At 50.2% G+C, this 25,183-nt stretch overlaps 1 protein-coding gene across 1 annotated transcript; it reads left to right on the top strand.

Annotated features, from left to right (window-relative positions):
* The first annotated feature begins 1,208 nt into the window (after positions 1–1,208).
* On the top strand, positions 1,209–24,802 carry TMEM268 (transmembrane protein 268). The gene is made up of 9 exons (XM_081103388.1): positions 1,209–1,376; positions 5,721–5,907; positions 9,716–9,825; positions 12,078–12,185; positions 13,521–13,670; positions 16,727–16,837; positions 18,704–18,784; positions 19,665–19,853; positions 22,149–24,802. Exons 2-9 carry the CDS (start codon positions 5,799–5,801, stop codon positions 22,326–22,328), a joined length of 1,038 nt encoding a protein of 345 aa, XP_080959514.1. The 5' UTR covers positions 1,209–1,376; positions 5,721–5,798; the 3' UTR covers positions 22,329–24,802.
* Positions 24,803–25,183: the final 381 nt, after the last annotated feature.

The following is a 25,183-nucleotide window of genomic DNA, read 5'->3' as shown; positions in this document are numbered from 1 at the left end:
CCTCCAACTGATCCTCCCCAGGGCCAGAGGATCCCTCCCAATATCCGCTCGGCAGATATAAAGCTCCAACATCCCATGGACTCTTACTTCCATCCCCCTGAATTGTATTCTGGGAAATTAGGCAAACGAAATAGGGATCCGGTATGTCTTGCTCACTGCTGCCCAGTACAACGCCCGGCACTTAGCAGGCACCCAATGTCGTTTCACTTGCCTGGGGAATGAGGGTCCCTGGACAGTACCTGCCGCTTACTTCCTCAGTCACTGCTGGCTGCCCCCCAGCACTCTGCCTGTGCCTGTGGCGGGGCATGCAGTCAACTAAGTCCTGTGGTCTGAGAGGCCCCCAGCAACTTGGCAGTATCTGTTGCATTAAAAATACACCCCCATTCTGACTCAGCTGTAGAACGCAGGCTGTGGCATGTAGCAGCACTGTGGCTGTGACCATCCAGCACAGCCTGTGAGCAAGAGTGGGAACCACCTACAAGTCCACTGGGGGGAGGGGCCTTCTCACAATATATGGAGGTCTGTGCACCCCTTAAAAAAAAAGAGGCAGAGTCGGGTGTTCTGGCATGAGGTGAACGCCAAAGAACTTTTGTGGAATTAAAAAGTAGCATGCCCAGCAGAATAGAATAGGCTCCCTTCCGTATGGACACACATGCGTGTGTGCATCTGTCCATCTGTGCTCTGTGGGGAAATACACAAGGTTCCTGCCTTCCTAGGGGAGGGGGCCCTGTGCACTGAAATCCCCAGTGATGTCACTGGGGGTGGCAGCCAAAGTCTAGTGGAGCTGCAGCTAGACAGTTTCTGGCAGTTGCCAACACACAGATTATCTCATTAAAGCACAATCCCATGAAATAGTCTATAATCTGTTTGTTTTTAAACAGAAAACGAAGGCACAGAGACGCTCAATAGTTTACCGAAGATGATCTCAAAAGCCGAGACCTGGTGGCTGGGAGCTCATGTAACCTGGTCCCCAAACCGATGACCCGATAATACAGACACATGTAGTTTTCCCATGAAACACAAGTCCCTGGGACGTTCCTGATCCCCGATGTTGCCTCATCCACCGGGTCCCGTGACTGTCTGTGCTCCGCGGGGCTGGACCTCGGAGGTAAGCTGCTGCTCAGCCGAGGGGCAGACCACACCGCGCCTCCCAGAGGGGCCGGAACTGGTCCCGGAGGGCCACCCCCGCCCCGCCCCCCACCCCCTGCGCCCCGGAATCGCTGCACGTGGTCGGCGAGCGCGGAGGCGCTTCCTGGCGTCCTGGGGGAGCCCGGGCTGACGAAAGGCCGCTCCCAGGGCGGCTGTGCCGGCCGCGCGGGGCGAAGGCTTCCCTCCGGAGCCCGAGGCGAGCCCGACGGGCGGCTCCCACCGGTGGGGTGAGCGTGCGGGGCGGCCCGGGGGCGGGGGCGGGACCGGGAGGGGAGGGGAGGGCTGCGCGCGCGGCGGGCCGGAGGCGGAGGCGCGGAGGGGCGGCGGCGGCCCCGACCTTCCGTGTCCCCGGGCGGCGGCGGCGGCGGCGGCGGCGGCGGCGGCGGCGCGGGGGTGAGTGTGCGCGCGCCCGTGCGACCGGGAGCCCAGATTGGAGCCGCGGGCCGGGCTGCGCGGCCGCCGGTGCCCCTTCCTGGCTGCGGTCAGCGCGGCCAGCTCCTTCCGGACGCACCGGGGCCCCTTCCCCCGCGTCCTGGGCGTGGGAGCTGCTCTCGGGCGGATCCCGGGAACCGGTGGCCCGCGGGGGTGATTTCTGGGGTGAGGGAGACCCTGAGACAGCAGACCCAGAGCAGGACTTGAGGGCAGGGACCGGGGCCAGACACAGCTGCCCACGGCCAGGGCCAGGCCAGGGGGTCGTCCCCAGCATTCGCTGAATGGTCCCGGTTCCGTGTTGGCCCCGGCCCCGTTTGGCTCCCTGACCTTGGATAGTTCACTTTCATTTTTGGGTCTTAATTTTCTCATCTGTAAAGTGGAGAACTTGGGCCCATTGTTTCTCAAGGCTTTGTCATCTCAAAACGTCTGTGACAGGTCCTCTGAGGGTTCCTTGGGACTTTGCAGTTTAACCAAAAACAAAACCTGACTAGTAAAACCTGGGATCTTTCTTTCTCTCCGAACCCCCCTACTTCTCCCGCTCCCCCCAAATCTCAGTGAGGCTTCTGGTTCCTGGGGAGGCTGGGCACTCAGTGTTTGCAGAAATGGAGACCTTTGTTCAGCAGGACTTAGGACAGCTGCCTTTGCAGGGACTTGCCACCTCGCTAACAAAGACGGATAACTGGGAGTCCTGGTTACATGCAGAGTCAGCAAAGGCAACTAAGGAAACTTGGAGAAGCTGGGTGGGGGGCGGATGGCCAGTTATTTGCAGGAGCCCCAGAGCTCTGCTCACTCCCGGCTCCCCCTCCACCCCATGCTTGTCTCTCCCTCCCATGTTCCCCATGGGACGGGTGCAGCCCTGGGCAGGGTCCTGAGCTCAGCGCACGCTGGTGGGTAAAGGGTCAATGTCCGCCAGTGGCCAGTCTTGCCAGCACCCCTCCTGTCCTCTGCATCTGATCTGTACCTCTCCCCTTCTTGGCAGTACCTCCCTCACCTCCACCGCTGCCCAGCCTTCCCACGGCCTCAAGGTGCTGCTGCCCACTCCCGCTGACTGCTTTGTGTGGTCATAGACTTTCTTCTTTCTCTTTCTCTAAGTTTGTCTTTTTCCTCAGATGGTGATCCCCCATTGGGAGGGCTGAGGAGGGACTTACAATGTTATTTCTGTTTGTTTTTTTTTAAAATATATTTTATTGATTTTTTACAGAGAGGAAGGGAGAGAGAGAGTTAGAAACATCGATGAGAGAGAAACATTGATCAGCTGCCTCCCGCACATCTCCCACTGGGGATGTGCCTGCAACCCAGGTACATGCCCTTGACCGGAATCGAACCCAAGACCTTCCAGTCCGCAGGCCGACACTCCATCCACTGAGCCAAACCGGTTTCGGCTATTTCTGGTTTTATAGTGGAGAAAGCACGGTGCCTGGCACTATTTATTAGGGAATGTCTCTGGAGTAAAAATAACAGCTATCTTCCTTCAGTGATTCCCCTTTGCCTAGCCCTGCTTTGAGTGATTTACCTGGAGGGACTCTAAGCCTAAACAACTGAGTTACTATTATTATCTCCATTTGCATGCAAAGAGGGGGCAGAGAGAAGTTAAGTAACTTGCTCAAGGGCACACAGGTGGGAAGTGGCCGCCACAGCCGGTTCCTTTTAGCCTTTGTGCTAAATAGCCTTCAGTGGGAAATGGATCTATTCTAAGGACTATGTTTTCCTGGTGGGCCTAGGAGGTGAGCAGGTGAGGCAGGAAAGGGCTTCAGGGATTGCCAAGTGCAGGGCGGACATCCTTGGGTTGTTGTTGCTTTCATGTCTCTGGGGGGTACAAGGTAAGAGGAAGGAAGTAAGGGGTGATAGGACTGACTGGTAAATGCTCAACAATGTTTGGGAGTACCTGCTGTGGGCCAGGTGAGGGGCGATGGTCCCTGCCCTCCAGGAGTGCGGCATCTCAGGTGCAGGCTGGAATTTGTTGCTAGATCACACCTTGCAGACCCCCTCGACCCACTCCTTTTTTTCTTTTTTTTAAAAGGTGGTGTAAGGAACAGGCTCAGACATACCCAGACCTGGGTCCTGAGGCTCAGGGGCATGGGAGTTACGGGCTTGAACTCTGGAGCCAGATGGCCTGGGCTCACCTGCCGGCTCCACAGCTTCTAGCTTGGGCAGGTCTCTGGGCAGGTCTCTTCACATCTTTGACCCTCAATTTTCTCTCCTGTGAAATGAGAAAAACCTTTGAGGAACGGGGCCTGATGGGTGCAGGGTATTGGATGTTACACTTGCATTTCTTTCTGTTCTCCCCACAGCAGTTACGCCAGGTAGGCCTCCATGAGCCTGTTTGACAGATGAGGACGGCTCAGGGAGTTAGTTAAGTACCTTGACAGTGAACATCACAGAACATGGGAGTGGCTGAGTGGGAATTCTCATCCATGCTCTTTGGCACTGAAGCCCTCGCTCTTTTCCCAATAGTTTATTGCCCTCCTGCCTCGGAGCCTGATGCAGGGCAGTAAAGGCTCATTTTTGCATATTCTTGGTCCGTGGAAGGGGCTCCTGTGTGGTCTTTGGAAGCCTAAAGTCAGGGCTGGCTCAAGTGCATGCAGTCTGCTCAGTCACACAGGCCCCCACTGAGTAAGGCCCCCACTTGGCTGAAGGCTCTGCTGTCACTATCTTGAAATTCTTCATCATTTTTTAACAAGGAGCCCCACATTTCTATTTTGCACTGGGCTCCACAAATTATGCATCTGGTCCTTTTTAAAAGACCGAGAGGGTTGGAAGGTGGTGAGGGAGTGGGAGTCAGGTTCTCATTTTTAGGGGAACTGAGCAGTGGCGGGCACCTGGGGCCAGCTTGGAATCAAGCAAATGTGTGCTGACTGGACACTTCCTGGCTTCACCAGTGTCGAGAACCATGGCAGCAAAAGACAATTTTAATGTTTTTTTGTTTGTTTGTTTGTTTGTTTTTAAGACAGGCAGGGCTGGTGTGTCATCCCAGGAACTTAGACTCATCCCCTTGGTGAGGGATGAGTCTTAGGCCCCAGGTGGACACACCACAGATAAGGTGTGGAGGTTCCACCCAGAGTGTATGGCACTCTAGAGACTCCACATTGACATCAAGGAAAGACCCATTTCTGCTTTTGTTGATGAAGTGGCTAAGGGTCATGCCCGATGCACGTACCTGACCTGGCTCCTGAGGCTTTGGAAACATTTCCAAGGTCTTTCGGGGCTAAGTGCCAAGAGGATGCATTGCTCCCTCACTCTCAAGGTTTTGTTTGTTTTTCCCCCTATATTGGTAGCAGGAACTATTTAACTGACAGCATTTCCATTTTCTCTTTGGCCTCCTGGAAGCTCAAAACCAAATTCTTAGATCAGGCATGGCAACTGTGTCAAACGTCACCACAGCAACAACCAGAGATAGTATTTATGGCATGTGACCCTTGTTCCATATGCTGTTAAACGTCCTTTATTTCTATCATCCTATCGATTCTTTGCAGCAACCCTGTGGGGAAGGTACCACTGTTTAAATATAGGGAAGCTGAAGCTCTTTGAGGTTAAACCACTTACCCAAGTTTACCTAACCTGTGGGTTATAGAACTGACCTTTAGACTGGATAGTCTGACCCTGGGGTTCACGTTCTTGAACCTAAACCTCTGCTAGGGACCCTGATTGCCAGAATATCTGGGTATTTTTATTCTTCATGATCATAACTTCAAAACATTTTTTCCCCCACCATCCTGATTTTCTTTATCATTTGTATTTTGCAATGTCTCTGGGGAACTCTTTGAGATCCTTCGCATGAACAAGTCTCCCCATGATGAATGTACCTGTGCTGCCCTTAGTAAGGGAATGGAAATCCCACATGCCTGGGAGGGCAAACCCCCCCCCCCCCCGGCCCCCCTCGGCAGCTCCTGAGTTCCCAGACTCCCTGATGCGTCCGAGCTGGGGCAGACCGGAGGCCGGAAGGGAAGTTCTCAGTCGTGGTGTGGAAGGGTTTTAGTTCTCCTCACTCCCCCTGAGAATGTTCCTCAGCGTGAGCGGAGAGACCAAAGGCAAGGGGAGAAGACTCCAGTTGCCTCTCCCTGGCCTTGTGATGACTTGGGCCGGGGAGCCCAGCCTGCTCAGGTCCCGGCCTGAAGTTCTTTCTCTGCTGTTTTCTGAAGGCGAGTGAAGCTGAGCTGGCTGTTCCAGAATGAACCGTAGCGCTGAGAAGGGGAAGTAGACCCCGCTGCTTCTCTGCTATGGCCTGTGAGCCGCAGATGGGCCCTGGTGGGGCGGCCGGCCCCTTGCCCACCTCCTCTCCTGGCTGGAGTGCCCTGCCGGTGGGGAGCCCTCCTGGCTGGGGGCAAGGTAAGGCCATGACTTCAATTCCTTTCCCTGCTACTCTCCTCAGGATCCCGAGTATGGAGGGAGGGCAGCGGAGGGACACAGAAGTGCCTTTAGATGAGGGTGGGCATTTGTTCCCAGGCCAGTGTCTGTCATCTTTACCCATTCTCTCTGTCACTACCTCCTTAGATCAGGCCACCATCGCCCTCTGCTTGGATTTTTGCTGTAGCTTCCTAGCTGATCTCATCCCCATCTTGCCTCTTTTATCCATTCTTTATTTTTATTTATCTAAAAAAATATATATTTTTTTATTGATTTCAGAGAGGGAGGGAGAGAGATAGATACATCAATGATGAGAGAGGATCATCGATCGGTTGCCTCTTGCACGCCCCTGACTGAGGATCGAGTCTGCAACCCTGGCATGTGCTCTGACTGAGAATCGAACTGTGATCTCCTGGTTCATAGGTCGATGCTCAACTGGCCGGGCTGCTGTCCATTCTTTATATGGCATCCAAAGAGATCTTTATTTATCTTTAAAGATTTTTCTTTTAATATTCCATGAGGTATCTTTTTTAAAAATAAATCTTTATTGTTGAGAGTATTATAGATGTCCCCATTTCTTCTCCCCCCCCCCCCCCCCCCCGCACCTCCCCATTGCCCTCCTCCACTTGGATCCCTACCCGCCCCCAGCCCTCACCACCTTATTGTCTGTGTCCATGGGTAATGCATATATGCATATAAGTGCATATAAGTTTTTTGGTTAATGCTATGAGATATCTTGATTGTATATTTTCCAAAGTACTTTTCCTGCCACACCTTCCAAAAGATTCCATTTGTCTTTCCAGTGCAATAAAAGATGCTGGATTCTAGTTCTGTCCTCACTTCCGTTTTGAGAGCACTATATTCCTAATGACTTCAATACATACATTATCTAATAAGGAGAAACATTTACAACTATCAGAAAGATGTGCATTACTTTTGAATGGAATCAGCATTTCGTGGGTTCCCAAAAAGGCAGCAGTTTGAAATCACGACTGGTGACACGCATGTGTCTGCTGAGGCAAGGGCCAGAGGGCACAAGGGTTCCTTCTTTTACTACTGTTATTAGGAAAGCAATTTGCACATACACAGCAGTGGAATGAAATAATTTTCCTTCAGAACTTTGAAGACATTACGGCACTGATTTTTGGCAAGCCAGTTCTTATTTTGTAGGAAATTGCCCCCCCCCCCCCCCACACACACACGAGCACAAACACAAGCACACACTCACACACTTCTTTTGTAGCTTTTCAGATCTTTCCCCCTAATCTAGGTGTGCAAACAAGTCTTTCTAAGTGGAGGAATTGCAATTTTCACTTTAAGGAACAGATGAAGGAGATGATTGCTGAGAATCTGGAACTCCTGGTTCGGAAGGCAGACAGAGAAACCGCGGGGAGTGTTTGCATTGCTTGGGCAAACATTTGTTCAGTGGCAAAGCGCCTGCTGGGGGACAGCAGTTCCCATTCTCTGTGTGGAGTCCAAGCCTCCGTGGGCTCCCCATTCCATGCTGTGATGGAACGGGGAGCTAGTCGGGGGGGCCCCCTCCAGCATGCGTGTCTGCATTCTGTGTATTACCTTTTCTCCTCCTCCTTCTCTTTCTTACTTTCACTTCCTCTGGTAACATTGGTCAAGTTCCTTTGTTCATCTTTCAAAGGCCCCTTTTCTTTTCCATGATGATGGTGTCCACCTCTTAAGGGCCCTTGGAGGAGTAAATGAATTCATGACTTGAAGCCTGGTACATAGTAAAGGCTCAAATCCCAGAAGCTATTCTTATTTTACTTTATTATTCTATTTTATCCTTATTTTACTTTATTGTTCTATCTGTCCTTATTTTCTTAATTGCCTAGTTTTTCTCATTTGCTTATTATTATTATTAATATTATTATTTTTAATCCTCATCCCCGAGGATATTTTTTCCATTGACTTTAGAGAGAGTAGGAGGGTGGGAAGAAGATGGGAGGGAGGGAGGGAGGGAGAGAGAGGGAGAGAGAGGGAGAGAGAGAAAAAGAGAGAGAGAGAGAGACATCAATGTGAGGGAGACACTTTGATTGATTGCCTCCTGCATGCACCCTGACCAGGGCAAGATGAACCTGCAACCGAGGTACGTGCCCTTGACCAGGAATTGAACCCGGGACCCTTTGGTTCTTGGGCTGACGCTCTAACCACTGAACCAAACCAAACCAACCATGGTGTTATTATTATTATTATTTTTTTAATCCTCATCCTAGGATATGTTTTTATTGATTTTTAGAGAGAGAAGAAGGGGGAGAGAGAGAGAGAGAGAGAGAGAGAAGCATTGATCAGTTGCCTCCTACATGTGCCCTGATCAGAGATTGAACCCGGAACCTGGGCATGTGCCCTGACTGGGAACTGAACCTGCAACTTTTTTGGTGCATGGGATTATGGTCCAACCAATTGAGCCATCCGGCCAGGGCTCGCTCATTTGCTTATTTTTATTTTTTATTTATTTATTTATTTTTTAGTTTTATTGCTTAAAGTATTACAAAGAGTATTCATTTGCTTATTTTTAAATCTAATTTTATAATTTTATCTTTTTAAAATTTATTTTTATGAAGCCACCTTAAATCCTTTCTGGTGTGGGAGTGAAAACAAATACAGTTGACCCTTGGACACACGGGTTTGAACTGTGCTGCCCCACGGACATGCTGATTTTTCTCAATAAATACCTGTGCTGTTCTCAATCCGTGGTTGGGAGTTTGCGGATGGGGAAGGCCAACTGTACAGCATTTCATGTAAGGGAGTTGAACATCTGCGGGTTTTGGTATCTGTGAGGGGTCCTGGAAACAATCCCCCGTGGATACTGAGGGGCAACTTAAGTTACACTTGGAGACAAAAGTTGCGCTCAGATTTTCACACTGGGAGGGGCTGCCAGTAAGTCCGTGTGCGCCTTCTACAGTTGCTGTAATGAATTACCGCTGGCATAGTGGCTTGCAGAACATAGGTTACCTCTCCGGGTTCTGCCTTTGGCCTCACTCTGTGGACGTCCTCACCGTGTCAGCAGAGCTGCATTCCCTCAGGAGGCTCAGGGGAGAAGCTGGTTCCATGGCTTTCCCAGCTGCTAAAGGCTGCCCACATTGCTTGGCTCATGACCCCTTTCCCCCTCTTCAAAGCCAGCAGTGCTCTGCCTCTCTGTGCCTCTCTTCCAGTCACATCCCTCCTGACTCTTTTGCCTCCCTCTTCCACTTTTCAGGATCCTTGTAGTTATATTGGGTCCACCCAGATAATCCAGGCCAGTCACCCAGTTTACAGTCAGCTGATTAGCAACGTTAAGTCCATCTGCAACCTTAATTCTCCTTTGCCGTGTACATAACACATGCACAGGTTCTGGGGAGTGGGGTGGGGATCTCTGGGGCCCATTGTTCTGCCTGCCACAGTTGGTTATCTGAGACTCTGCACCCACTGGGAATGCAGGAGTTGAGCAGTGCTTGAATGAATGTCTACTCCATCATCTCCTCACTGTAGTTTATTGTTGTCTCTGTTGAAACATCTCTTGTGATGGGGAGCTCACTACCTCCCATTCTGTGTGGACAGCTTTCATTTTGGGGAGGTTCTTCCCTACATGGTCTCTCCATGTGTCCTAATGGCCTCCATGCTCCGGCCCCCAGTTCTGCCCCTGGGGGCTTTCCTGTCAACTCCAGTTCTTCTGTAGGGAGTTGAGGACAGCCACCTGTCCCTCCTTGCCATGGGAAGGCTCTAGTGGCCAGAGGAGGTGGCAGGCTCATCCTAAGTAGTAGTGATTGCTCAGCCAGGTGAAGCTCCTGTCTGCTTTCAGATCTCCGCAATGGCCAGGTCCTTACGGTTCTCCGGATCGACAATACCTGTGCACCCATCTCCTTTGATCTGGGAGCCGCAGAACAGCAGCTGCAGACCTGGGGCATTCAGGTGAGGGCTGATTTGATTACATCCTTACTGTTTTTCCATCCATCCATCCATCCATCCATCCATTGATCCTTTCATCTAGTTATTCACAACTTATTTTATTAAACATGTACCATATTCTTGATATGGTAAGGGAGAGAAGGGAGATGTGTTAGAACTGTCCTCTCTTCTGCATTATTTCACTTAACACACGTGCATTTTGGATACCCACTCTGCCAGGCCCGTAGCTGGGCACTAAACACGGGAGAGGTGAATAGGCCCCAGTGCCCGGGCTCACACTGCTCCCAGAGCCCAGTGGGGAGATGGACATATGTCAGATGAACCCGACAGTCTGATATTAATGCTGCATGAGAGGACTGTAAGGCATGGAAGACGACCTGCACAGGAGAAAATGAGAAACCTGCCTGGTGTGCCGGCAGTGGTTGTAAAAGCTTCACAGAGGAGCAGATACTTGATCTGGGATCTTGAGGAAAAGTAGGAGCCTATTGGGTAGACAGGCGGAAGGGAATTTTAGGAGAGGAAACGTTATAGGACTCATTAGCTGATAATGCAGTACCTTTAAGCATAGTGACTCGAGGTCTAGGCATCACAGATCCATAGCTCTGGATGCAGATCGAGCTCTCCTTACTGCCTGTGTGACTTGGGACAGGTGACTTAACCTCTCTGAGCCACAGTGTCATCATCGTGAGGGCAACATTAATACCTGTTGCATAGGGTTTTTGTGATGATTAAGTGAAATAATGCCTGAGGAACACGGCACTGTCTCTGGCACAGAGTAAATGTTCAATAAATTGTAGCTGTTGCTGTCGTCATTAAGGACCCCAGCTGCGGGTTTCTCCCCCAGCACGGGAGGCCTTTCCCTGCACTTCCCAGGGAGGCTCAGTTATGGATGGGGAAGGTACTCTGCTAATTCTATCCTGCAGATTTTAGAGTTCACGTCTTTAAACTGAATTGCATTATTGTGAAAAACAACATTGTGTTACCCTTAAAGGGAAACTTTCCAAATTGATAGTACTAAGCCCACATCAGCACAACAGCTGGTTTATCTTCCGCCGTTTCCTTCCAGCCTTTGTTGAGAACATCTTTCTTAAACAGTTATCATCAGATGGGGTTTTCTTCACCCATGAACAGTTTACATACTGTCTTGCTGGGTTCCTACACAGCACCTTTCCTGGTTAAATTCTGTTTTCCTTTTTTTAAAAAGTACGTTTTTATTGATTTCAGAGAGAGGAAGGGAGAGGCAGAGAGGGTAGAAACATCACTGGTGAGAGAGAATCATTGATCGGCTGCTTCCTGCACGCCCCACACTGGGGATTGAGTCTGCGACCCGGACACGTGCCCTGACCAGGAATCGAACTGTGACCTCCTGGTTCATTGGTCGACGCTCAACCACTGAGCCACACCAGCCACGCCAAATTCTGTTTTCTTAAGCAGTCCACCCTTGTGGGGCCTTTTGCACGGTGGCATTATTGTTTGGGCGGGAAGATGGGAGTTTTCAGTACTTTGGGCTGTATTAATAGGCACTAATATTGCAGTACTGATAATAGCCTTGTTCACCATGGAACCAGCACTGGGCCAGCATACACATACACTTAGATACACATATCTGTCCAAGAAGACAAAACCAACTGTGGTCGGCAGAACAAAGCCCCCAAAGATGTCCAGATGATATGTATAAATATAGTATGTGTGTGTGTATATACATATATATGTATATATATGTATACATACACACACAGACACACACACACACACACAGTGTTATCTTATTTAATAGGCACACCACCCCTACAAGGTGGGCACTCTTATAATCCTTGATTTACAGAGGAAGAGTCTGAGGCGCAGAGAAGTGCAATTACTTTCTCCACGTCACACAGCACATAAGTGGCAGGGCCAAGGTTTGGACCCAGGGCCAGCTGACTCCCAGGCCTGTGCCTTAAACTTTAGGCTATCCCGGTTGGCCATGAGATACTGATCCTCGTGCTGCAGGGATCTCTCTGTGGGATGTCTTCCTGGCTTTTGAGCTGCCCCACCTCACCGGGGCGGCCGGACCTTTCCTGAGCCGGGAGTTGTGCCCTGTGGTCGCCATCAGTGCTCTGAGCTCCTCATTCTGCCTCTGGACCAGCCCAAAGCCAGCTAGATCCCCCTTCCGTATGATAGTCATGTGAACTGGGAATGACATGCTTGCTGGCGTGAAGGAGGTGGGGAAGGTTCTCTGTAGCTGACTGATCTCTTTCCCTTGGGTGGCCAAGCAGGTCCCGGCTGATCAGTACAGGAGCTTGGCTGAGAGCGCCCTCTTGGAGCCCCAAGTGAGAAGATACATCATCTACAACTCCAGGCCCATGCGGCTGGCCTTCGCTGTGGTGAGGAGGGAGGTGGGCCCACACTGTCCTGCTGTTGCCCCTGTTGCTTTGCTGGATTCGGCGTCCTGTGGTGAAGCTTGTTGGTGTGGGTATGGGTTTGGGGGCTGGTGGCCCCGCTGCCTGGTAGAGGGCAGCACCAGGGACCTGGGTTTGGGATAAGGGAATTTATGGCAGGGAGCTGTGGCCAGGTTCCCCATGTAGAGGGTGGGGGCAGGGTTTACTGAAGGCAGAACTTGGCATTGTGGATCTGCAGACCCACCACTGAGGCTCTGGACTCGGCATCTGGCTTTGGTCAAGACTTCTCTCCTCTCTGGGACTTGGTTTCCCCATTTGTTCAACAGATAGGTCCATTTTAGCTCTAATCGTGTGTGTGTACATTTATATATATATATATATATATATATATATATATATGTATGTATATATGTATATACACATATAAACATACATATACACCTACATATATACAAACACACACATGCATACATATATATGACATAGCCAGTATTTGAACCCAGGCATTCTGGTTCAACTCCTCTTAATCACTGCAGCTTGTTGCCCCTCTAATGGAAAATGGTCAAATACCACTCTTAACCCATATGTCCTGCTTTTCAGGAAGGAAAAGGGATGGCAACTGGCTTTTATTAACTTTCTAATAAGTGTTATGCTGTTAACACATTGTTTGTGGGTAGTTTTAATCATGCGCTAACAGGTGGCGTGGGCCATTTTTGCTAATTTTTTGCGCAAATGGCAACATTCAGTAAAATTACGATAACTTTAGTTTACGTATTTATATGTTACCCGCATTCTACCGCTAGTCTATAAAAAACGTATTAATACGTGTCCCGTGCTCTACTACACTGGTAGAACGTATAAATATGTAAAACGTGTAAACACGTTTCCCGCATACAATGTGTTAACATATGTTATCTTCTTAATCCCTATGTCAGCCCTGTGGAGTTAGTATTATCCCCATTTTACAGATGAGGAAACTGAGGCTCAGAGCGTTGTTATAACTTGTGCAGGCCACATAGCTGTTGAAGGATCACGGTGGGTTTCTGCCTCAAATTTCTCTCCCTCCCAAGCCCCCTGCCCTTTTCTGCTTTATTTAAAATCAGTGCAAGCAGGGATTTGGAGTAACTATTCTCACCCCATTTTCCTACCTTCACTTATGATCAGGGAACAAGGGCTCATTCTCACAGGCCCCCATCAGTCGCTCACGGGCCCTGTGAGCTCCCTGCATCCAAGGAGGTGGCAGAAGTGTGTCCCCTTGAGTGGAGCTGCCTCTCGAGAGGACTGGCGTTCCTGACCTTGCTCTTGCCCCACTTCCCGCAGGTTTTCTATGTGGTGGTGTGGGCCAACATCTACTCCACCAGCCAGATGTTTGCCCTGGGGAACCACTGGGCGGGCGTGCTGCTCGTGACCCTGGCCGCGCTGAGCCTGACGCTGACTCTCATGCTCATCTTCGAGAGACACCAGAGGAAGGTGAGATGTCCGGGGACCCCAGCCACATCCCCTCTGGAGGGCTGTGCGGGCAGGAGGATCCCCAGTCAGAATTTTTCCTTTCATCCGCTTCAGCAAATTGCTGCATCCTTGAAATTCACACCGGCTCCTGTGCCCAGTGACTCAAAGAAATTAAGTCACACATGTGATTAAATCCTCTCTTTCTTTCCTGTCGGATCCCTGTGGGTTGTTTCCCTGGAAACAAGCTCTCTTTTGAGAGTCTGGGAGGTGAGAGAGGGCACAGAAAGCCGTATTTGTGTGGCACTTAGAGGTTACTGAGTCCTGTCACCTCCTCCCCACGTGCTCAGGAGGGCTCTGAGCGAGGAGGGGATTACCGAGGATGGGGTGCCTGAGGCCAAGGGTTGAGGGAGCTGGGTGGGTGCTGGCTCTGTGCTCTGTTGACAATCACGTCTCATTTAACTCAGCAGCTACTTATTAGGCAGTGAGTGGGTGGTCAGAGTTAGGTAACTTGGCCCGATCGCACTGTGAGTGGCGGAGCAGGGGTTCAAAACCCGAGACCTCTGATTCCCCATCTCATTCAGAAAGGAGATTGCTCCCTCCCGGCGTGTGTGTGGCTCACTAATGTATTCTGCTTCTTTAACATACTTATGGAGCACTTCCTATGTGATTGATTGTCTGTTAAAGGCTTTATGTACATTAACTCATTAAACCTGCCCAGTAAATCTCTGGGTAGAGTCTTCCATAGTCATTTTACAGATGAGGTACCGTAGGCTCCAAAAGGCTCCAGGAGTAGTCCGAGGTCATGCTGGCAATAAATGGCAGAGCTGGAATTCAAGGCCAGGACACTGAGATTCCAAGCCAGGTTCTTAGTTAAGACCCGGCTCTCTTGGTATTTCATAGGTGCTGTGGCAGATCGCCATAAATGTAACTTAAACAACACAGATTTATTCGCTTACGGTTCCGCGGTTTAGAAGGTTGACACAGCAAGGCTGCATCCTCTCTGGAGCCTCCAGGGAGTCTCTGTTTCCTCACCTTTTCCTGGAAGCCACCTGCATTCCTTGGCTCATGTTCCCTTTCTCCATCATCAAAGCCAGCAGTGACAGGTTGAGTCCTTCTCCCCCCCGCCCTCCCCCCCCCCCAGACTGTTTGGAGAATTAAATAATTTAATACATGCCAAGTGCTTATAATCGTACCTGCTATAAAGTACATGCTCAGTAAGTGTTAACTGTTATAATTATTGAGTCTTTTGGCCAGTGGGGAAAAAGGCTCAGAGAGGTTAAGTAACCAGTCCCTGGCCACACAGCTTCCTCAGCTCTTGCCTCAGCTCAAGGACTTCTTCCTTCTTGGATTCCTTGTCACTCATGACCATGCATATTCCTCTTCCTGACCATTGTCATCTTACTGTTAGTGGCCGACCTGCATTACATAGCATCCTAGAGAGCCTCAGCACTTTGCACATACTGCCTGCTTCCCCTTGTTTGGGGCATGAATATCCTTTCTCAAAATCAGAAGGTGTGTGGGGAAGGCAGGTAAGCCCCTGCCATGTATCCGTACAGAATACTGCACGTTGCAAGGGCATGTGTGAAGGTCCTAAAAATATTTGTTGCGGCCAGCGTGGTACAGTGGAAAACACTGTGTTCTCAATTCAGTATCATCATCGTAATGATATCATTACCTGACATGCATCGAGTGTTTATTCTTCCCAGGGTTCTGAGTGGATGAACTCATTTCATCCTTGTTATAATCCTTGCTATGACAGGGAGTTAGTGTCTCCAATTTGGAGATGAGGAGATGGAGGCAGAGACATAGTGAGTAATTTGTCCAAAATGATGCAGGTAGTGAGAGGTGGCGTCAGGGGATGCACGTTTCTGAAAGGGGGAACCACCCTTGCAAACATTCTAGGCAAAACACAATCACTCCTTGATTTTCATAGTAGTGGCATTCCTGGAAAATTCGCTGTATTTTAAACCTGTTTGAAAACAAACCCACTTTGGGTTTAAATGTAAAGTGGAGTTAGGTTGGCCAGCCAGAGAACGATGAGTAGAACTTTCACCCAGAGGACATTTGTAGTCCAGGTTGGCCAGGAGACGGTTCTTCTGTGTGGGATTGTCTCTCATGGGGCATGGCCTCAGTGGGAGGCACGCAGTTAGCATCCCTGGCCCTTGTGCCTAAGGGCCAGCGTTGCCCTCCATTCCTGTGGCAGCAGAAAGAGCCTTCTCGCATTTCCGAAAGCTTCCTAAGGGGGTCCCGCTCCTTTGGGAACCATTGTCCTATTGAGCTGCTTTCTAATGGCATCTGAAGCCCTTAGTGTCTCTTCCCCAAACCAGCACTTTGGACCCTGACACCCTTCTCCTCCCGTCTCCTAGCCTGCTTACTTTCTACTTTGTCAGCTACATCTATCAGGTCACTGGTTTGGGTGGGAAAAGGAGGGAGTTGCAGAGGGCACCCACGCTCCACTGAGGGCCAGGCACTGTGCTAGATGCTTCGGAAAGTAGGTGCCTTATAGACGGAGTAGGTGCTTTACTGACACAATAAATGCCTAGTCCCCCACCCCCATTCTTTGCCTCGCCATCTCCCTCCATCCCCCAACATCCCCCCTCCATCCCCCCTTCGTTCTCTATCCCCCTCCATCCCTCCTCCATCCCTCCTTCATTCTCTCTCCTCCTCCATCCCCCCTCCTCCTGCAGATACCTGTGGTACCTGACTATGTCCCAGGCACTGGCTTAGTGCTTCACACACACAAACTCAATTCAATCTCAGCACATTCCTAGCAGACAGAGACAGTCTTTTTCTTTGTTCTCCACGCCTGAAGAAAGCAAGACTCAGGGAAGGGACATAACCTGTCCAGGGCCCCACAGCCCGGAAGTAGCAGAGCTGGGCTTCAACTCTGCCTGACACTATTGAATGGATTGTCTCAGCAGCTCCACAATCCCATTTGATAGAGAGGACGTGATGTGTCTTGAAGAAGAGGACTGCCCATGGTGTCTAGGGGTGGGGTGAGGTGTGGTCCTTTCTGGTGCCCGAGGGCTCCCTGGCAGCATGGAGGTCTGGCCACAGGGCTGGTGTTTGTCTTACAGGCCAACACCAACACGGACCTCAGGCTGGCGGCTGCCAACGGAGCCCTGCTGCGACACCGGGTGCTGCTGGGCGTGACGGACACGGTGGAGGGCTGCCAGAGCGTGATTCAGGTACGTGTCTCCGAGAGACCTCTCCTTGATGGCCCACTTTTGGGCTGATGGGGAGAGGTGGCCCCAGGTTCTCCCAGTCTGCACAGTGTCTGCCCGGTCTGCTAATAAGACAGTGTAGGCAGCCCTTCCCTTCCTCCCTGCTCCAGTGTTCCTTCCTGGAGACTCTTCTCAGCAGCCTGGAACCTCCATGGGGCAGGCTGGAAGGGAAGCTCAGGGACAGTCCAAGCCTTGCTCATTCAGCATTTATTCCGCAAACCGTGGGGCCTCCTCTGTGCCAAGCATATGCAAGGTTCCGGGAGAGGCAGGTCAGATCCTGAAGGCATTGTCCACCTGGCCTGGTTGTTTCCTTTGCCCTAAGGACAGTGGGGAGAGCTTAGGTGACTAGTATGAGGTCACCCAGTGGGTCCTGGCTGGGCTCCCAGGTGGGATTGCTAAATCTATTTAGCACTGCATTTGCCCCTTGCCTGGTGGGAGCACAGAGTGGGCGGGTGGCGGGGACCTGGGAAGAATCTCCTTGTGCTCATCACCTGTTCATCCTACAAATATTTACTGAGAGCCTAGTGTGTGCCAGGCACTGCTGTAGACACACACAAATCCTTGTGTTTAGGGAGCCTGAGATGGTGTAGAGTGTAAGGGGATCTTGACTGACACCTGGGGGTGAACTCGATGGCATTGTAAGGTGTCTGGCAGTTCAGATGTGACACGGAGACTGACATTTCCTTGAACCAGGGGTCCTTTCAGCCTCATTTGTCTCTGAGTCCTCTTTATGGATTGGCACATGGGGTGACTTGGCAAGTGTTAGTTGGAAGCATAGAGGGATGAATGACCCATGAACAGGCACATCTTTAAAAATAATTGGGTTCTTTCATTTTCAAAGTAGTATTTTGGGATGAGGTGATACCATATCTTGTGTTTTTTTTTTTTAAATCATTGGGGTGGGGCAGGGTGGGGTGGGGGATGGAGGTGTCTGGGGTGAGTGATGGGTGGGGGTGGAGATGAAACAAGAGTAGCCATGAAGTGATCATTGTTGAACCAAGATGCTGAGTAGCTGCAAGTTAATGACATCATTTGCTCAACTTTTGCATATGTTTGTAAAATTTCATAAGGAAAAAGAAAAGAAATTAACTTAAAAGAATGTTCCTTGAGGATGAGACAGTGGGAGAGATTAGTTGGCAAGAGGGGTGTGACCGTGGGTCTCATAGGTCGGTCACTGGGAGGAGGGAGGTCAGGGGCAGAGGAAGGGGTCAGTGGTTGGAGGTGTGAGACATGGGCTACCAGCTTCTTGCAGAACGTGGGTGAAGTGCGGCAGGTGTGGAGCTGGCAAGATGATGTGATGTGTGAACATGGAGAATTTCGGCCTGGCTGAGTTTAATCTGGCTTCCTGGGGACTGTTGAGGCTGTGGCGGAAGGGGAGGTAATGGTGAGGTGAGAGGACTTCGTCCCCTGCTCCCTCCCCCGAGAGCACCTGACCTGGCCGTGGGTAGTGGGGGTGACAGCTCTGAAGGGTTTCATTCATTTGCATGTTGGATTCCAGACCGAAGGGCCCCTGAAGATGAAGGCAGTAGCCCTGGATGGATACGTGATGTGCAGGGCGGCTTGGAGTCTATCAGATGCTTAATGACTGTGAGAGGTGGGGCTGCAGCCTTTTGGGCAGGTGTACACATGGAGCCAGTTTTCTACACGAAGGAGACTTGCTCCTGCGTGGGGACTCTGGGAGAGAGCAGAGTGGCATGTTCCCGCCAGAGGCCAGGATACAACCAGTGGGCCTCCAGCAAGGCGGCAGGAGACAGAAGACCATCTCAGAGATGGAGGGTTAAGGTCAGGCTGGCTTTGAGCCCCAGGGCTCACAGCTTCTTCCTTCCCCAGCTCTGGTTTGTCTACTTTGACCTGGAGAACTGTGTGCAGTTTTTGTCTGAACATGTTCGAGAAATGAAGACTAGCCAAGAGGTAAGATACCTTAAATGAAAAACAAACAGACAAAATAAACCAGGAGACCAGATTGTAGAGTTTGCCTTACCTCCATGTTGGGAAATGTCTACGGAGGAGTTACTTAGAAGGAAGGACACCTGTGTCAAATCAGTGGTGGTTTTGCCGAGGGAATGAAGTCTTTGTAACTAAGCACATGGTAAGTAATCTCCTTTTTTTAACTATTGGCATTTTCCACATTTCCTATAGTGAGCATATGTTTATTTATAATACAATAATAATGAATGTTAATAATAATAATGAGGATCCTGGTAGAGGAAAGTACCATGCATTTAGGCGGCTTTCACTTGTTCAAAATGCCTGCCCACCGTTTATAAACAAGATCAGGGAACTCTTGCTCTGATTCCACAGATGAGGAAACCGAGGCTCTGAGAAATCCTGTCGCCACCCTCAGGTGGTCACGGAGCCAGTTGGTGACTCCCAGTTTGGGACCTCGCCCTCCTGTCTCCGAGCCCTGGAGTCAGCCTTTCCCTGGGCCCTATGGTCGGTCTTGAAGTCAGGAATGTGGGTTAGTCCTGATCCTGGCCCATCGGTTCCTGTATGGCTTTGGGCAAGGCCTTTGAGCTTCAGTTTGCTCATCTGCAACGTACAGGGAAAGCTTTCCCAGGCTGCTTTGAGGAGCAAATGTGAGTATAAGGAAAAGTGCTTTAGAAGCTCTGAAGGACCGTACTTTTGTGGGGAATGACCTGGTCTCTCCAATGTGGCTCAGTTCCACCTTCTCCCAGCGTCTGAGTCTGTAGAAGGCCCATCCATCCTCTGATCTGCAGCTTAGGCAGCGCCTTGACCTCCCAGTGCCACCCAACTTGGGACACCACCCGGGCTCCCTCTGTTTCCTTTGCAGTCCCTGCTGAGACGCAGGTTGAGCCAGCTCTGCGTTGTCATGGAGACTGGGGTGAGCCCCACGACGATGGCGGAGGGGCCTGAGAACCTGCTGGAGGAAGCTCCCCTCCTGCCCAGCAGTTCCCGTCCCGCAGAGCGGCCTCTCCTGCAGGCTGAGCTTCACCAGCTCGTTCCGGAGGCTGAGCCGGAGGTAATGGGCTCCCGGGGCAGTTGGGCCACCTTCTCCCCTGGGATATTTGCATAGACTCCGAGTGGGGCCCTCAAGTTGTACATTCCGAGGAACATGGCTTTCCTCAGTTGGTAGAGACCATACAGGTCTAGCCTACTAGTTTTGAATATTTTTTTCCTCACCCCCAGCACTTCCGAAAATAGTTTATAGGAGTTATTTGTTACTCACTGGGTTTCTCCCCCCATTTTTAATATCTTGGACATTCTTTTTGGCAGTTTCACTGGATGTGTAGTTGCGTGTTGATGGATCATAGATTGCCTATAACAGTGGTCGGCAAACTGCGGCTCTTTGGCCCCTTGAGTGTGGCTCTTCCACAAAATACCGACTTCTGCGCATGGGCCACGAAGTTTCAATCGCACTGTATGTGCACGCCCGCACGTGGTATTTTGAGTAAGAGCCACACTCGAGGGGCCAAAGAGCCACATGTGGCTTGCGAGCCGCAGTTTGCCGACAACGATCCTAATCCTGGACATGTTGATGAATATTTGGATCATTTTAAAATATTTTTACCAATCTATCTACATGTTTTGCAGTTAGATATTTAAGTCTTAGCCGGTGTTGCTCACTGGGTAGAGCATCGGCCCTCGGCCTGAAGGGTCCTGAGTTTGATTCCAGTCAAGGGCACCCACCTCGGTTGTAGGCTCCATCCCCAGTCCTGGTTGGGTGCATGTGGGAAGTAACCAACCGATGTATCTCTCTCACATCAATGTTTCTCTCTCTCTGTCTCTCCCCCTCCCTTCCACTCTCTTTAAAAATCGATGGGAAAATATCCTCTCGTGAGGATTAACAAAAACATTTAAAAAAAATTAAATCTTATATTCATCTCTGTTGAATTCCAGTTCCTCCAGCCCAAGAGTTCTGTTGGTCTTGCTAAGCTGCCTGCTGGGTTTGACCAGTGCTGGTAGACCAGAAATCTGATACTGTGTGTGTGGCTCATGCCGCCCTCTTCTCACTATGAGGATACACCCACTGTCTGGGAGACATGCAGTAAGGAGTGAGCTCAGGCATGGTGTGTGCAGGGAAGTGGGGGGCTTGCAAATAGGACCGTTAGGAAAGAAAAAGATAAATATATATTAATCTCTTTACTTGACTCTCATGGTCTTTTTAAAAATAGTTATTTTAAAAAATATATTTTTATTGATTTGAGAGGAAGGGAGAGGGAGAGAGAGAGATAGAAACATGAATGATGAGAGAGAATCATTGATTGGCTGCCTCCTGCACGCCCCACACTTGGGATCAAGCCGGCAACCCAGGCATGTGCCCTTACCGGGAATCGAACTGTGACCTCCTGGTTCATAGGTTGACACTCAACCACTGAGCTACACCAGTCGGGCCCCATGGACTTTTTTTTAAAAGCACACGAAAGATGGATAATATCACGTACTCTATTGTGGCATGCATGTCTCGGTTTATGTGAAATAGCCTATTAAATGGGATGGGTCTTTAAATTATATTTTCAAATTCATTCAAATCAATAGTAATGCAGTTTCCTGCTGAGAATATCAAATCTCAGTGTGTATGCACATGTTTGTGAAGTAGCTGCTCTTATAACTTAGTGAGAAAAAATATAATCAATGCCCACGTCTTAGCATGAGCCAGGCGTCGTATTGCAGTCGGAAATCTGTGCCTGTGAAAGACGGAGAAATAGTTATAATGACCTCTTACATTTCGACAGCTTTTTGTTTTATCATGCATAAAATTCTTTAGCATGCTTTCTGGGGTATGGATTAATTTTTCTTCTCTGATGGATGAAATAGCTTCTAAGAAGTCAGCTGATGTGCACGAGGTCACAGAGCAAGGGAGAATGTGGCAAAGCCAAGGGCAGAAGCCAGGGGTATTCTGTTCCTGCCCACCCCCGTTCACTCGTGATTTTCTTCAGTGTGTTTCCTTGACCTCATGCATTTTACAGGCTCATAGACATTGGAAACTGGAAACAGTGTGTGTGTATGTGATTGGCTGGGATAAATCAGGGCTAAATTCTCTAGCACTTTGAGGCTCCGTAGTTTTTGTGTGCATATTATAATCGCCTATCAGCAGTTAGGTTACCCACTTCAGAGATAAGGAAACTGAGGCTGCAGTTGCAGAGCTGGGGTTCCAGACCAGACCAGGCATCTTCCAAGAGTCCCAGACGAGGGCCCGGCCAGGTTCTTCCCAGGGAGCATCCCTGCCGGCCCAGGGGTGTGAGGACCGCTTGGCTTCCCTATGTGCACGAGCTGCGTCTTCGTGGCCCTCACTCTGCTTCCCTGCCTCTTCCAGGAAATGGCCCAGCAGCTGCTGGCAGTGTTTGGCGGCTACTACATCCGGCTCCTGGTGACCTCCCAGCTCCCCCAGGCAGTGGGGACACGACACACAGACTCTCCAAGGGTTCCGTGCCCCTGCCAACTCATAGAAGCCCATATCCTGGGCACAGGGTGCTGCCCGTTCCTGGCCAGGTGACCTAGGCACAAAGGTACTCATCCTCCTCCAGGACTGAAGGCGAGAAGTCAGGGAGGCCTCAGGAGCCCAGGGTGGCCCATGGTGAGCCCTAGGCGAGGAGAGAAGCATCTGGGGACACTCTGAAAGGTGTGTCACATCAGCAGTGGGGTGTCGTGCTCACTCCAGGACCCTGCACAGAAGTGACTGTTGACATCCCCTGGTGACCCCAGGCCTTTTCAGAAGCAATGGTTGCCAGCTGCTCCCACCTGCAAACTACTCTCCAGGATGCTTGGAACTGTGGGCCTGGAGGGAAGGGCCGCTCTGCCATCCCATTCACTGTCTCAGCAGCCCAGCAAATGTGAACACGACCATCAACGTTTGGTCTCTGCTGCCCCCATCTCCACCCTCTCACGTCAGATGGGGAAACAGAGGCCCTGGGAGGATGCTGCTCTGTGTGACCCTGCCTTGGGCCTCTAGGATGACAAGGCTGCCTCTTCCCAATCTGAAAAAAAAGAAGTCGATTCTCAGAATGTTCTCCTTCTTTAAGTTTTCTCCTGTATTTAAGGAAAAACAGTGGTACCTCTGCGTGTTGTCTGCCAGTACACAGGCTACCAGGAGACAGAGGAAAGAAAGAAACAGCACATAACTGCTAGTGGGGCTATTTGGAGAAGACCCGTTTGGAGGACTTATTTCGCTCAAAGGCCTGTGTGCCTGTGGCTGTGGCTTTATGCTGCAGGTGGAGAGCAACGCCCGGTTTCCTGGCCCTGGCCCTGGCCTGGAGGAAGCGTCCGCTGCCACTCGTGGGTCCCATGAAGAGCTGAGCCTTCATTTGCAGTTTGGCCTCACCTCCCATGAAGTAAAAAGTTTCATAAGTTGAAACGTTTTGCTGGACTGACATACCTATGCCATAGTAGCTGTTGGCTCCTATGCATGCTTCAAAGCCCTGCCTTTCTTACCCCACCTTTAGGAAGCTTTCCAACACAGCCAGGCCTGCTACTGTTTGCCTCCTTTTACATTCTTGATGTAGCTGCTGCCTTTACTGATTTTTTATGTTATTGATCCTATTTTCCTGTGCACATGCGTATTTTCCTAGCTAGACTATAAGTTGCTCAAGGAAAAATACCACACCTGACCTTTTGTGAATGGCCTGGTCCTGCTAAAGGGTAATTGCTTTGTCATCTCCATAGTAGCTTTTGCAAGTAGCTTTTTGTGAGATCAAATGATGAGGTTGGTACAGACCTGGGTTCTGGTCCTGAACTGCCACTTCTAGCTGTGTAACTTTTGGCTGGTCCTCAGTTTACCCATCTATGTAAAGGGTAGACTCCATGACTCTTAATGGCCCCCTCCAAAGCCAAAGTTCTGGAAATGTCCTTTTTTTTTGCTCCATGATGGCCCTTTGTCTGTCTGACTTCTTTGCCTTTATGTACATGTAGAAAGGTTCTAGAGTGGTGGCCACCAACCATTCGGACCTCACGGACCACCAGTGGCTCGCCGACCACCGGTTGGGAACCGCTGCTCTAGAGCCCCACATGGATGAGGTGTCCCAGACCCGATGCACCTTTGTACAGAACACTGGCCTCGCTAGCAGGAGACCTGGATTCTCATTCCAGATCGGCTGCTTCCTAGCGGCGTGACCTTGGCTAGGTCACTTAACCTCCCCGAGTGTCATTTCCCTCCTTTATAGATGGATCTGGTGAACATGAAATGTAATAACATGGGTGACTTGCCGTGCAAGAGAGGAGTCTAACTCTTGCTTTCTCTGGGCCGGAGGAGAGAAATCGTGTGTAGAGCAGCCCTTGGAAATGGCTTTAGCCATTTCTCTTTAGCCAGCTTTTAGGGCAGCTTTGCTCAATGAGAATTATTCATGAAGGTGATTATTACTCTCTTTGTCACCTGCCACAGAGGAAGTGTGGGCTGTGAATGTGATCAGTAGAAGCCCGTACTTATCATCCAAGCATAAAATCCTGGTAAGTATAGTAACAATAAAAATGTGTGGAAAATGACAAAACAGCAGTTTTCCCGTGTTAGGGCTTAAAGGGTCCTTGCATGCCCTTCTCTGCCTTTCCTTTTCTCCGTTTCTGACGGTCTCCCCTGCCGGGTGGGGCGTTCAGCTGTGCCAACGAGGTACATGCTCAGCTTTCTCATTAAGGAATTCTGTCATCTCTGTCTTGCCCACTTCACAGGGCTGCTGGGAAGATCAGGTTCCACAAATGAACATGCACCCTAAGTTTGAAGGCCCTGTGTTCATGGCAGCCATGGCGATGGGGAAGGTGGGACAGTGTCTGAAGTGGGTGCTTGGGTTCTAGAGTCACACTGATTCCAATCCGAGTTCTCCCCACCCTTAGGTCTCACTCCTCCTGTGTGGAATGGGGATAGGAGTGCCTACCTGGCAGGTTATTGTGAAGATCACATGACATAAAAAAATGTCAAGTGCTTGCAGCTTTGAGTTGCAAGCTTGAGAAAGAGCTCAATAAATGGTTGCTATTTTTCTTAAATCTCTCACTGTCTTGTATATGGTAGGTGCCCAGTGTATGTGTTTGTTGATGTAGTAGGCCATTAACAGTTTATGTTCATTCAGTCTACATCAGACCTTAGTCACTCCAGCACCGTGGGGTATATTTATGTGAATAAAGTCAAATCTTTCTTTTTGTTTTTAATGCTCTTATGTCAGGCCAAACCTTATTTTTTTAAAAAAAATTTTTTTTATTGATTTCAGAGAGGTAGGGAGAGGGAGAGAGAGATAGAAACATCAATGATGAAAGAGAATCATTGATTGGTTACCTCCTGCACACCCCACACAGGGGGATCGTGCCCACAACCTGGGCATGTGCCCTGACCGGGAATGGAACCATGACCTCCTGGTTCGTAGGTCGATG

The sequence above is a fragment of the Myotis nattereri genome (assembly GCF_964212035.1).
Source record: "Myotis nattereri genome assembly, chromosome: 12".
Lineage (NCBI taxonomy): Eukaryota > Metazoa > Chordata > Mammalia > Chiroptera > Vespertilionidae > Myotis > Myotis nattereri.
Note: the sequence above shows the minus strand (reverse complement) of the source record. Positions and strands in the feature narration are given on the sequence as shown.

Bases quoted from the DNA above. Each gene is read 5' to 3' on its own strand.
- TMEM268 (XM_081103388.1), top strand. From the start codon at position 5,799: ATGGCCTGTGAGCCGCAGATGGGCCCTGGTGGGGCGGCCGGCCCCTTG. The intron at 9,826-12,077 runs GTGAGGGCTGAT...GTGGCCAAGCAG, and splicing joins TGCAGACCTGGGGCATTCAG to GTCCCGGCTGATCAGTACAG. The intron at 19,854-22,148 runs GTAATGGGCTCC...TGCCTCTTCCAG, and splicing joins TTCCGGAGGCTGAGCCGGAG to GAAATGGCCCAGCAGCTGCT.